A 13,931-nucleotide genomic window follows, 5' to 3' on the forward strand; every position below is an offset into this window, starting at 1 on the left:
AAAAAAATTTTTGTTTGATATTTCAATAATTAATATTATAAATATATTCTCATTCTTTTTACTCGTACTTATTGTACGGATAATAAATTATTTATCCCATATTTATAGCTGCCTGGTACATACATTCCTGTGTTTTTTAATATTTTTGTCTTTAAGTTTCATCTAGACTCAAATTTATACTGTCACACTTTTTTTTATCTAATACCAATGTACATTTTTATAAGCTTATAATGATGAGCGGTCGGAGGTATGCCCAGTTATCCATTATCCTGATCACGAGTATTGCAGTCGTTTTAGATGCCTGTTGGCTCAAGTTAGGATCTGAATTGTTCGCCGCTGATTTTAAATTCTAGACCACAAAATATGACATTTAATCTTAGATACTTGCGAATGTCTGTCTTATAGTTATATTGCGTATTGCTGTGTATGAGTAGCTTTACACACTTGATCTAAAATATTTACTAGGGACGCTATCGCAGCGATTGCAACGTCTAAGAATTTAACAATTGTTGTTTTATAATTTGATGTAATTACTAATTTATCATAATTGATATTTATAGTGACTGATTAAATTCATTATTTAAACAATCGCCAATTGGCAACTATAATAATAAATCATAATCAGCTTGCAGGATATCTGCTGCAATCTCCTAATAAAGGTATGTCAAATCCATATTCGGAAGTCGGGTGTTGTTCATCTGTATTCTAATTTCTAAACAAAAATTGATTTAAAATAATGTGTATATTATACAAAACACAATGTGCTATACCGATCGACCAGAGTGCGCCACTGGTAAATTTTCATTTGAATTTTTAACCTAACCGCTAGGGCGGGGTCGGCGCTACATAACTTCACAGGTTACGTTGAATAATGAATATCTCGGTGTAAATAAACACCAAACAAATGACAAATACTAAAAAGCGCACTTTATTGTTTTCATTAAACGTTTTTTGTATGTCGTTAAAATTTTCATAAAACCAAATATAATTGTTCTAGCATTGTTTTTCTGTTGTTATTTTGTTATTATTAATCATTTACATAAATATTGTTCGGCATCACCAGCGGATAGTTTTATATTCGAAGAGGAGTACAAAGTATGCAGTATACGATCGTTAATCACGTTTAAACCACAGGTATTTATTTGGGCGTATACCTCTTTTATTCTTTGCTCATTATTACATTCATACACAACAATAGCTGATCATTTTTATTTTTATGATTGGTCTTTTTGCGTTAATTCGAAACCAACATAACCGCTAGTGATTTGTATTATCAACACAACATCATCCAATTTCGGAAAATCAACAGGTTGATCAAAGTTTTTAAAATTTAACAGATAATTGTCAATCTATCTAAACTATTTTATTAATTTACCACTAGAGTGCTTTAAAGAGTAAAATAATAAATAAATTACATATTACAGCTGTTATGTTTATTTTTAGTCAAGTTTTAGTTTAAAAAAAAAGTCTGGGCACTTCCACTAACAGAAATATTATCCTTAAGGGTCATGCAACAATACATATTTTCAAGAAAATTATTAAACTTTAAAATTATTGAAAATATGATGTCTGTTGCTGGTTTTCCTGTATCCTAGTATAAGTTTTGATTTAACTTTGTAAGCGAGGATTATGTGTAGTGGTGGCAGCAACGCTCATTTCATAGTGTTTAGGGATTGAATTCTATAAACTTTTGTATCTAGTTCAAAACCTTATCTAATGTTACACAATATGGTCATAAAATTTATATTGTTAAATAAATATTGAAATTTTTTAGTTACTTGTATTGTAATCATAATGATTTTTGTTTTAAATACTTGTATGTATTTGTTTTTGTTTCTAGATCTCTAAAAATGATCTCCGTGCTGTTAATTTTATTTCTCAAGCTATGTCTTGCACAAGATTATCCACCTTATATAGTCACTCAAGATAATGAATATCCGAGAGCAACTAAATTGCAAAGTGAAAATAAAGGATTGAACAGTTTGTATGACTGGAAAAACAACTTTGACAACAACGTTATCATCCCAGATGCGTAAGTATTTCATTTTATTGATTTACAGCAAAACAACCTTAACCCATTAATAAATTTCTGTTGCAGTAATTATTTTATTGTGGCGAGTCGAATAGTTAGACCTGGCCAAGTTTATCGAGTGTCTGTAACGGTTTACAAGGCTAAACAGCCAATTTCAGTCAGGGCTTCAATACAAAGAAACCGAGTTGAATTGTCCTCTGAAATACGTGTGATCAAAGAAGGAATTCAAGAAACGTTACTGTTATTGGTTAGTATTTTTCATTTCAGAACTATATAAAAAATTAGTAATATATTTTTAACCATACTTCAAAAATGAACATGATTTGACTTTAGGTTCCCACTACCAGTGTCACTGGTGAATACAAATTGAGGGTGGAAGGCTTGTACGATGGTGTAGTTGGTGGAATCGCTTTTTACAATGAAACCAGATTAAATTTTTCCCAACGTTCAATGACTATTTTTATACAAACTGATAAACCAATATACAAACAATCAGAAATAGGTACAAGAAATATGGTTAAATAACATAATTAAATATTTATATTTACATTTATGAAATACTTTCAGTATATTTTCGAGCAATTCCAGTCAATACAGAACTAAAAGCTTTTGATAATCCTGTCGATGTATACATCTTAGATCCGAATCGTCATATTATGAGAAGATGGCTGTCAAGACAAGTATTAATATAATTTATTATTGGTTTCATTAAAAAAAAAAAAAATTATAACTATTTAAATTTTAATTAATAGTCAAATTTCGGTTGTGTGAGTTTAAATTATGAAATGTCAGACCAGCCAGTTTTTGGTGAATGGACTATTCAAGTAGTTGCTCAAGGACAAATAGAAGAAGCAACATTTTTAGTTGAAGAATATTACCAAACACGGTTTGAGGTAATTTTATTGTAACATGCATAAATCATTTTATACCACTTTGTATTGAACAATAATTAATTGAAATCTTTTTCGATTAGGTTAACGTAACAATGGCTGCTTATTTCCTTGATTCTGATAAATATTTGAGTGGCTATGTTATGGCCAATTACACTAATGGAGGGCCCGTTAAAGGAAATCTAACTTTAAAAGCTACAATCCGACCACTAAAAAACGGATTTCAAAATTATGACGGTCCAATCACTGAAAAATATTTTAGCTTTGTAAGTTGATGAGTATTATTTGTTTAAATAAAGTTACCAACATTTTTATAAAATATAAAATAAACATTTTTTTTTTCTAGGATGAAACCTATCCGTCTTGGTTTCCCAAGCAGTCTGAGTATACTCGAATTAATCAGATACCACATAAAAAATGGGTAACTATTCTTATCATGCTTATTTAGTTTTATTATTAATAATATTTATACTGAAAACAATGTCATATAGTAGAACTTATTAGAGACCGAATTGCACAGATATTTAACGTATATAATTTTTTTTTCTTTAGTTTTACGGTGTCTACAAATTCAAATACCCGCTGAGCGAATTGCAACAACTAGTTTCTACGTTAGAGGGAACAGAAGTTACTATAACAGCAACTGTTGGTGAAAGATACTTAAATGAAATTGTAGAAGGGTATTCTACTGCTCGTTTTTTCAATTCTTCTGTTCGACTAGCATTTTTGGGCGGTTCTCCACAAGTTTTTAAGCCTGCAATGCCATTTACTGTTTATGTAAGTCAGGTTTATATTATGTCATGCTAAGTAACTTGGAATAAAATATTAAAATTATTTGCTATTAGATAACTGTTTCACATCATGATGGTTCGCCACTAGACCGATATAGATTGATGCTTGGTCAATTGGACATGACCGCAGAAATAGTGATGAGATCTGGCGGTCGTAGAAGTATTGAGTCTAGAGTAGTGAAAATGTCAACGGAACACGAAGGGGTGTTTGAAATGAAATTATACTTGCGCACAGAACTGGGTAAGTTGTCTCTTACTAGTATTAAGTAAAAATTATAATTGAAGTGACAACTATTATTTTATAAACAAATTACGAAAATATTCTATGCGACTTTCTTTGCAGGTCTTGAAAATGATAAACGTGCACCGGAAATATTAAAAGATATTGATTCAATGAAAATACTTGCTACATTTAAAGACATGTTTGGAGAACGAACTAGTACAGAGTTATTATTGCTAACCCATTATTCACCAAGTCTACATCAACTTAAAGTTTGGACTTCAACTAAAGACGCCAAAGTAAAAATGCTCACTTATAAAAACTCTAAATATTTTATTTAATGTGTATGTTTTTGCATTCTAGGTGGGGCAGTTCATAGTGTTTCATGTACAAAGCAATTACTTTTTAGAAACATTTGACTACATTTTACTCTCTAAAGGTATCATACTGTTAACCGGTCAAGAAGTCACTCACGCTTCGACAATTCGAACTTTTGCTATTACACTGTCAGCCGAAATGGCTCCTGCAGCTACTATTGTTGTTTATCACGTCGGGAAATTCGGAGATGTAGTCGTAGACAGTTTAACTTTCCCAGTAAATGGAATATCGCGAAACAATGTAAGTTTGTTATTTTGCTATGTAATATAGGTTGGTTATAAATAATTTATTTTATAATTACAGTTTACGGTGTTTATTAATAACCGTAAAGGCCGCAGTGGTGAAAAAGTTGAAGTCGCAATTTATGGCGAACCTGGAGCCTATGTTGGTTTGTCAGGCTTAGACTACCCTTTTTATAGTTTACAAGCAGGCAACGAGTTGACTTATGCAAAGGTACATTGAATTGCACGTAATAATAGTTTGATTTTCTATACAATACAATTTTTTTTTACAAATTATTGTGTTAGGTTTTAACCAAAATGGAAAGGTTTGATGAAGACACAAATGGCACCATTATGCATACGTGGTTATCTCATGAAGGCGCACCTGACGAAATAGTTTATTTCCCATCGTCTACTTTTGGAATAGACGCTAACCGGACATTCGAGTTAGTTTCAATAAAACTAATTATAATCATAATAAATTAATATAAAACATGTTTTATGATTTTAATTCAATTTTTTAGATTTGCTGGTGTGGTAGTATTTACTGATGTAGTTTTACCCTTAAGGCCGACTTTGTGTAACAGAACTTTAGGCTATGCTGAGTGTCTAAGCGGCCGCTGTTATTTAGCTAACAGGAAATGTGATGGCCATTATGACTGCGATGATGGTACTGATGAAGCTCTGTGTAAGTGTGCTTGTATTGTTCTAGCAAAAGTTAATGACATACCAACATTACAAATATTTTTTATCAAGAGAAAAAAATTGTTAATAATACATTAATTGTTCAATAAAATATTTTTTGGGGATTTACCATCTACAGTTTGGCATTGAAGCGTGACCTCCCCATCTTCATTATGCTCAGCCTTATTGTACTAACTTTTTTTGTTATCATTATATATCTTTTAGGTCCTTTATATAACCGTACAGAGTTCAATAATTTCCGCAAATTCCGTTACAATCACATTCAAAGACATTACGATAATATATGGTTGTGGCAAGACATAAACATTGGTCCTCATGGCCGTTTTATATTCGATTTGCAAGTTCCACATCGCCCTGCTCATTGGATGGTGACTGCTTTTAGCTTAAGTCCCACTAAAGGATTTGGCATGATTAAAAAACCCATTGAAGTGAGTAAAATTTACCAACATTGTGAGTCAGTTTTATTTATTTTTTTTAATTATCTTTATAGTATGTCGGAGTGCTGCCATTTTTCATGAATGTAGAAATGCCCACTCACTGTAAACAAGGAGAACAAATAGGAGTTCGCGTTACTGTTTTTAATTACATGTGTAGCAGCATTGAAGCTGTCGTTGTTTTATCTGGATCGGACTCTTATAAATTTGTTCATGTTGAAGAAAATGGAATAGTATGTTGGAAGAAATGTCTACAATATTTATTGGTTTACTATTTGTTCACAACTCAAGTATTTCTGTTTAATTTACCCAGGTAAACTCGTATAACCCTAGAACTTCCCATGGTGACCACCAGTTTTTCATTTACATCAAGGCCCAAGACGCCGAAACTGTTTATCTTCCTGTGGTACCGACTCGGCTGGGAGACATCAGCATAAACATTGTGGCGACAACGCTTGTGGCCAGTGACCGTGTTACAAGAATATTACATGTAGAAGTAAGTCTAAAAAAAAGAAAAACACTTTATAATTCTGGTAATTTATTATTAATAACATTTGTATTTATTTAGTCCGACGGAGTACCTCAGTATAGGCATCAGTCAATGATACTCGATCTCAGCAATCGAGCTTACGTTTTCCAGTACTTACACGTAAACGTTACTGAAACTCCTATAATCCCTTACAGTATTGATCGTTATTATGTTTATGGATCAAATAAAGCTCACCTTTCACTGGTCGGAGATGTTGTTGGACCAGTTTTTCCAACAATGCCCGTTAACGCCACATCCTTGTTACATTTGCCAATGGTAATTTATTTTTTTATATTTCTTATTGTTAATATTTAGTATAAATGTTTCTATTATTTATATGATTTTTAACATTAGGATTCTGCCGAGCAAACCATGTTCAGTTTTGCTGCAAACCTGTACACGACAATTTACATGAGATATGTGAATCAACGTAATAGAGTGTTAGAAAAACAGTCATTCTATCATTTGAATATTGGATATCAGCGTATGTTATCATTCATGAACAAAGACGGTTCATTTAGTCTATTTAGAAGCGACTGGTAATTTGATTCATACTAATCGATATTTTTGTTTTTGTACATAACTGATTTGTTTTTAGGAACATGTCCTATCCAAGTGTATGGTTAACGTCATATTGTGCTAGAGTATTTCAAGAGGCAAATTTCTACGAATGGGAAAACTTTATTTTCATTGATCCACAGGTAAAATAATTTTGCTTGATGAAATCATGTTCAAGATAAAAGTTTACACTAGTTGTCATGTATTTGTAAAATAGGTTATTTCAAAAGCCTTAATGTGGGTATTAAAACATCAAACAGAAGAAGGTTCATTTTATGATGTGTCGTGGTTCCCGGATCGTAAAGTCAATAGCTCTATACATAGATCAATTTTATTTGGATCAAACCGACCCCATCGTTTTTCAAACATATCATTAACGGCTCAAGTGCTAATGACACTTACAAATGCTAAAGATTTATCAGGAGTGAGTACTCACTTTCTACAATTATTTTTTTCTTGATCCTTGACCAAATTTAATTAACACTGGGTCAATTTTTATTAGGGATTAGGATCGAAAATAGCTCAAGGAGAAAGTCGGGCAGTAAAATATTTAGAAAAAAACATGAATTTGTTAAATATGAGTGGAGAACCTTATGAAATAGCTCTTGTTGCCTACGCTCTTATGTTGACTAAATCTTCATTTGCTGAGTATGCTTTCAGTTTACTAGCTAAACATGCTAGAAGAGAAGGTAGTTAATTTTTTAATGTATACATGTTTATTAACACTAATTAAGCTGCTGCTTTATTTTTTCGTTAGGTGGGCTAATGTACTGGGGTAAAGAAGATGTGCCATTACCACCAACAAAAATGGAAAACCAAAAACCTTTCCTTTTACCACGATTGCCTTATAAATATGATGCTATAAATATAGAAACCACGGCATACGCTTTGCTTGTTTATGTTGCAAGAAAGGAACCATTTGTTGACGATATTGTCAAATGGTTAAATTCCCAAAGACTCACCGACGGTGGATGGGCCTCAACACAAGACACCGCAATAGCGCATAAAGCATTAATCGAGTACACTAACCGAAATAGATTGAGAGAAGTGTTTACGTTAACTGTGACAGTCGAGGCTACATCCCTTCCTGGACAAACAAAAATATTACAAGTGAACAGTGACAATATCGCCAATTTACAAAGAATTGAGGTAAAAAAAAAATCATCTCAAATAACTTATAACAAGAATTTCATCCATTGTTTATGCACGGATTGAACGTATTCTATTTTTAAAAACTTACATTTTTATTTGACATATATTCTCTCTCGAAAAAATTACCCAACCCCAGAACACGTTTGGTTTTATTGGCAGTGAACGTTCAGTTTTTAAGTTTATTTTTTGAGTCAACATACCAAACACTGATTTCAACTTATTGTTTTTTAGATTCCACAAGCCTGGGGAACAGTTAAAGTGCAAGCTAAAGGCTCTGGTTACGCAATATTACAGATGTCTGTTCAGTACAATGTCGATGTAGCAAAATTCCAAACTTCTCCGCCAGAACGTTCTTTTGCTTTAGTAACTCGAGCAGATTTCCACGGTCGCAATCAGTCTCATATCACGTATCGCAGTTGCCAAAGGTGCTTATAAATCTGGTAGTTTGTTTGTATGTTGTAATAATAAATTGCTTTTTATGGTTATTGTCAATTATAGATGGACGTACCATGAAGAGTCTCCAAGGTCTGGTATGGCCGTTCTTGATGTCACGATCCCAACTGGTTATATAATGCAACAACAATATTTAGATGCTTACGTATTGCAACGAAAAGTACCAAATTTACAAAGAGCAAGATTTTTCCCTGGAAAACTACTGTTCTACTTTGATTATGTAATTGTTATAAATTTTATTTTTAATTAAAACTTATAATAATTGTTATAAATATTTATTGTTTTTATGTAGTTGGATGATACAGAAACCTGTGTCAAATTTACGATTGAAAGATGGTATCCAGTCGCCAACATGTCTCGCTATCTACCCATCCGCGTTTATGACTATTACGCACCAGGTTTGTTTTGCCTTCAAATATTTTTTAATATTATTTATTTTTAAAACATGCTTATTGTCTATATAGAGCGATTCAACGAAACAATATTTGATGCATTACCGACTTATTTATTAAATATTTGTGAAGTGTGCGGTAGCAGTCAGTGCCCTTATTGTTCAATATTCAATGGCGCAATTAGTTTATCAGTTTCGTCTACATTTTTACTGGTCGTGACTGTAATTACTGTTCTCATCAACTACAAGCATAATAATATATAGGATATAAATTGAGTTTATGAGTATTAGTTATCTACATTTTGAACAGATCAAAGACAAGCTAAAAGCACATATTCATTTCTACTACAATAGTTCACATTATTATTATTTTTTTTTATTAGGACAAATAGTTTTAATAGGATTAATTTTTATTCAGTTACGTGTTACAATTTCTGTTGAACTATTTGAAAAAGTATTTTTTTTGTTCTTATGCTTAAAAAATGAATAATTTTTTTAAAAACGAATTAAATTAAGTATAATAAAGTATGAAAAAATCCAGAAAGTTCACTTTTTAGTCTAAAAAAAACATGTTTAGATATGCAGTACGACAAAAAAAATTAAATTTTATGACTCTAAAATTGTTATTTAAAAAAAAAAGTAACTTTTCTGATTATTTCCTTGTACTACTCAATAATTTAATTTTATCAAATTGATAACAGAGCTTTGCTTCAAACACTTATATAGCTAAAATGAATAATAGTTTCAATATTCATTTCGTTTTAATTAAAACATATTTTTTTATTTTCAAGTAATGTAAATTTGAAAAACATACAATAATACACTTAACTTATGTTATATTGATAAAAAAAAATATCACTTTAATACAGGTATTAAAAAAATATGTATATTAATATTACCTAGTGTTTAATATTAAAATTACACCTATTATATACTATAAAATATTTGTGTAACTCATGCTTGCATATTAATTTTAAGTATTTATTATTTGTTCATAAGTTATATTATTTGCTATATTTTTTTGTAGCTAAAAAGCCAAAATCCTTAAAGTTATGTTTTATATTAATAGCTAATTAGAGTGTGTAAATTTTATAAACCTATATCTGTAGCAAACCTAAAACATGCTATTGTTGTGTTCATTAACATGTGTAACTTTGTTGTCTTATGATTTTTATTGTTTAGTAACTAAAATAATTAAGTTTATTGTGCTCTTAACATTATGTTTTAACTGATTCCGTCCAAAAGGAAATATTCGACAATTGTATTATTTATTATTTCAATATTATATTTTATTTTATTTTTTGGATTAAAATAACTTAGTTGGTTTTTTTTCCTAGCAATAATGCTCAAAGTAATTTTTTTACTGACTCAGTGAGTAATAATAGATCTGTTAAAGTATATAATAATTATAGATTGAAAATATTGTATTCATGTTAAATTATTAGTTTAATTTTTACTATTATGTTGATCTAAATTTTAAACTGGATAAAAAAATGTTTGTATTTTGGATCAAATTACTATTATCTTTGTGAACAATGTTCCGTCCATATTTTGTATTCAAATATATTATATTATATTTTATATAAGTTATAAATGGAATATTTATATTTAATTAGCACCTATTGTAATTAAATTACTAACTGAAATAATTTTTTTATAAATTATACGTAACTCGATCCTAATTTGATTTGTGAAAGGTATACCACCATACGCAGCCGTCCATTTATTGACTGTTTCCACTAAAAAAATTATAGCTTTTTATATTATTCTTTTGTACTTTTTTTTTTCAAAACTTTTTTATATATTGGTGTAAATAAAAAGAAAATATGAACAAAAAAACAACTGTGTGTTGGTCATTTGGTCGTTTAACGGTAAAAAACATTTGTGATGTGATTTTTTCCTCTACTCTCTCTGAATTTCGCCGCGTGACCAATTGTAAATACAAAGTGAAAATCACTAAAACGCGGCATGACACTATTATATTATTTGTGGTGGTTGCAACACCAGGTACTGTCTAGGTGCCATGTCTGATTTTCATTTACTGTAAGCTCGGATTTTCAGTCTGACGCCATGTTGCCGCGTGTAAGTTTGATTTTGGCCACTTTTAGCGTTTTATCCGCGTCCGACACCAATCCGGCCGATGGACACTTGTTGGTCGAACACACCGTCACCCAAGAAAGCGCCCAGGACGCCATCCAGCACTTGCAGCCCGATTTAAGTGAGCCAAATACTAATACTGTAATAATTAATATTAAAACTTTTGCCGAACGTTAACATACTTGATATGCGATTTCCCCCTCCCTTCATGTATAGTGATTGGTGCGGGTTGCAAGGAGTGCACCAGGCGGGAAATCGAATACTGCATGTCCAACGACGTCATAGAAGATCACTGCTGTTGTCAGAGAAAATACCACGGTGACCATACTGCCTTAGCCGCAATGGCAAAGTTTTTGAGGGATTTTTCGTCTAATATCTAGCCGATTGTTTATTTTTCCAGCAGAAGTCTTTCCTTACATAGCGCACACCTGTTACGTGAGGTCCAGAAACTGCGAACCGACCGTTCGCGACTGTGGCGTTTTCGATCGGTTGCTGGCTTGTTGTTGCCATCAACATCTGGGAACGAAATGTGAGTATCGTCGTATTGTCAACCGATTCCTAATATAATTTATACTCACATGTTAAAAAACATTAAGAATTAAGATATATAGGATAGGGAACGAAGGTCAGGGCTGTAGCAAAGTGGGGTGCGAATACATTGGCCGAAATCTGACTGTAACCATCCAAAATACGTTAAATTACAGAATTTTTAAAACTTAAAGCTAACAAAAAAAAAACCTTCAGTTTTAGCATGTTTCTTTTTACCAGTTATTTCCTTCCCAAAAAACCTGTATCGGATAAAAAAAACACGCTATTTTTAGTTAACCGTTGGCCGCATTAATTTTCAAGTAGCTCTTTTAGATGATAGGAATCTTAAAATTACATCCGTAAATAAGTACATAAATCATAAGCCTACTGCCATATACATATGTACAATATATATTATTGATCCGACGCATAAATTGGTAGGTAGGTACGGCAAAAAGAGAGAGGTAAGTGAAGATGAATTAGGTATAGTAGTAGTGAGTTAATGCTTTAAATATAGACGTGTATGGAGTAGACGGAAAAATATGAAGAATAGAGAAAGTAGATAAGATTTGGCTGACATATTTATATAGACTAGCGCGTGGAAGAAAAAGAAACAATAATAAGATAAAATACATTTTGTTAGTGATAAATGTTAATAATAATCGAATTACAGCGGTTTCTCTGCATCAATATTAAAATTAATCAAAACTCATTTATCTATTCTGTTCCAATAAATAATGGTATTCATTGGCCATGGACATTTTGAATCCAGAAAGCATGTTTAATTTGTTTTATAAAAAAAAACATCAGAAATTTCAAATTTACCAAATAGATATTAGTTATTCCTAGGTAATGTTTTTAAATGTTTTCAAAGGTACACGCCTTTGACCTGTCAGTTGTGTAATCGTGTCAAATTCTAACATAAATATAATCTGTTATTACTTATTTCATTATCAGTATTGACAATGATAGTTCATAACAAACGCCCAAACAATAAATTTAAGCACATGTATTATTGTTATACAGTGTTTCAATTAGTATTATAAATGTATTAACTATTAGTACTGTGACTACCTACTTCCGCTTAGTACATAAAAAACATTTACCAACAAACATAACATGTTATTCATACCCTAATGTAGTATATTATTGTATATTCATTGACCGAATAGTTTTATTTGCTCGATATGCCTATATAGTGTATATAATCTAAATTATGTTTATACTTTAAATATATATATATTTTTTTTTAGATAAAAGTCAACTCTTGGCGGCCAACAGTTCTTCTATTGATGGCCAAAACGAAATCAACGTATATTTGTCTATACTCGGTCTACATATTTTGTATATAAAAAGCAACTTTTATTTATGATATACGAAATCTATGAATGTGAATCACAACTTTGGCTACATTGCCTATTACCCATACATAGTTTTTTGTTTTGGTAATTATTGTTAAAATATATCTTTAAACCTCTACCTCTGTTGACTGCAGCTGTACTATGTAATTGAAGAAATTGAACATCAGTCTGCAGTCACCTCATATCACGTGACGTCGATCTTAGCCTATCAGTGCCCACCAATATAGGGAGTTTTATATATATTATGTTATTACATGGAGTAGCAAAACATTGTTATCTCTTTTCGCTTTATTTTTATTATTAATTATACTTTTATTATATTACATCATAATAAAATTATACTTACCTAACATGAAATTGTAGCTACTTATTGGATTATATAATATTATACATTAAATCAATTAATATATCAGACGAGAAGTCTTCGTGGATTTAAAATGCATTGATTTCGAATCCGGAATCAAATAGCTATTTTTTAAGTAAAAAATACGATTTTTAATCAATAAATTGGTGTTTTCTCTTTTTATAAAGCTTCGTCGCCAACTAAAATATGACGTATCAAATCAATTTTCTTAATTATAAATTCAATTCTTGGTTTTAAAAGTAATAACTAATATAGGTGTCAAAAAATGTTTAATTTTCTATAATTTTTCAAAACTACTCTCATTTGGTCATTAAACAATTTTTTTTTTATGACCAAAATAGTTAGTACTTACTACAAATAAGTTATACTTTAGAAATTTAACTATCAAGTTTTAACTTTGTTAATAGTTGTTGAAATTATTTGAAATTTACAAAGAAAATAATTGTTATACATATTCAGACCGCGCATGGAACCAAATTATTGCGCCAAGAATTTGTCAAAATATCGATAATTATAAGTTAATATCACAGGTTATATCAACTTATGTTGATATTTACAACTTAATGGTAGTATCGATATATTTGTACCATCCCTACAGATATAAAAAAACTTTTATAAGTTGGCTTTGGGGACTGTCAACCGTGGGATGTTGTATTTTAATTTATCAAATTTGCCCATAGACTTGATAATTATATATGGACCGCGCTATCGGCTACATACTATGTACGACGATAATTAAAAATATAAAAAAAACCGAAGTTTAAAAAAACATAATTAATTATAAAATACATTTGTTTTATATGTTCTATATGCGCAGCCACGTCGGT

General features: G+C 30.7%; 2 protein-coding genes across 3 annotated transcripts; both read left to right on the forward strand.

Annotated features, from left to right (window-relative positions):
- Window positions 1–878: 878 nt before the first annotated feature.
- On the forward strand, window positions 879–9,453 carry LOC126834165 (CD109 antigen). Its single transcript, XM_050565906.1, has 28 exons — window positions 879–1,134; window positions 1,841–2,032; window positions 2,099–2,279; window positions 2,366–2,534; window positions 2,600–2,712; window positions 2,785–2,925; window positions 3,006–3,188; window positions 3,269–3,343; window positions 3,475–3,699; window positions 3,768–3,954; window positions 4,057–4,232; window positions 4,297–4,551; window positions 4,615–4,764; window positions 4,839–4,978; window positions 5,057–5,220; window positions 5,442–5,665; window positions 5,728–5,904; window positions 5,985–6,167; window positions 6,240–6,476; window positions 6,555–6,739; window positions 6,799–6,901; window positions 6,976–7,182; window positions 7,261–7,447; window positions 7,516–7,907; window positions 8,142–8,335; window positions 8,409–8,583; window positions 8,656–8,761; window positions 8,828–9,453. The coding sequence occupies exons 2-28, from the start codon at window positions 1,851–1,853 to the stop codon at window positions 9,016–9,018; spliced, it is 4,902 nt and encodes a 1,633-aa protein (XP_050421863.1). The 5' UTR covers window positions 879–1,134; window positions 1,841–1,850; the 3' UTR covers window positions 9,019–9,453.
- Window positions 9,454–10,705: 1,252 nt separating this feature from the next.
- Window positions 10,706–13,156, forward strand: LOC126834167 (uncharacterized). Of its 2 annotated transcripts, none has more exons than XM_050565908.1 (4): window positions 10,706–10,972; window positions 11,068–11,169; window positions 11,252–11,380; window positions 12,633–13,156. In XM_050565908.1, the coding sequence occupies exons 1-4, from the start codon at window positions 10,825–10,827 to the stop codon at window positions 12,749–12,751; spliced, it is 498 nt and encodes a 165-aa protein (XP_050421865.1). In that variant the 5' UTR covers window positions 10,706–10,824; the 3' UTR covers window positions 12,752–13,156. The 2 variants fall into 2 exon arrangements, with proteins under 2 accessions (XP_050421865.1, XP_050421867.1); XM_050565910.1 differs by having other exon boundaries at window positions 10,709–10,972; window positions 11,255–11,380; window positions 12,633–13,151.
- The last annotated feature ends 775 nt before the right edge of the window (window positions 13,157–13,931 follow it).

Source organism: Adelges cooleyi, unplaced genomic scaffold (assembly GCF_023614345.1).
Source record: "Adelges cooleyi isolate 19-005CV unplaced genomic scaffold, UGA_ACOO_1.1 ACOO_flye_CR_arks_rails_tigmint_CR_PRNA_21, whole genome shotgun sequence".
Lineage (NCBI taxonomy): Eukaryota > Metazoa > Arthropoda > Insecta > Hemiptera > Adelgidae > Adelges > Adelges cooleyi.

What these genes read in the sequence shown, in the direction of transcription:
- LOC126834165 (XM_050565906.1), top strand. Translation starts at nt 1,851, where the DNA reads ATGATCTCCGTGCTGTTAATTTTATTTCTCAAGCTATGTCTTGCACAA. An exon ending in AAGAAACGTTACTGTTATTG is followed by an intron (nt 2,280 to 2,365) that starts GTTAGTATTTTT and finishes ATTTGACTTTAG; the next exon opens with GTTCCCACTACCAGTGTCAC. An exon ending in TTATGACTATTACGCACCAG is followed by an intron (nt 8,762 to 8,827) that starts GTTTGTTTTGCC and finishes TTGTCTATATAG; the next exon opens with AGCGATTCAACGAAACAATA.
- LOC126834167 (XM_050565908.1), top strand. Translation starts at nt 10,825, where the DNA reads ATGTTGCCGCGTGTAAGTTTGATTTTGGCCACTTTTAGCGTTTTATCC. An exon ending in GCACTTGCAGCCCGATTTAA is followed by an intron (nt 10,973 to 11,067) that starts GTGAGCCAAATA and finishes CTTCATGTATAG; the next exon opens with TGATTGGTGCGGGTTGCAAG. An exon ending in TCAACATCTGGGAACGAAAT is followed by an intron (nt 11,381 to 12,632) that starts GTGAGTATCGTC and finishes ATTTTTTTTTAG; the next exon opens with ATAAAAGTCAACTCTTGGCG.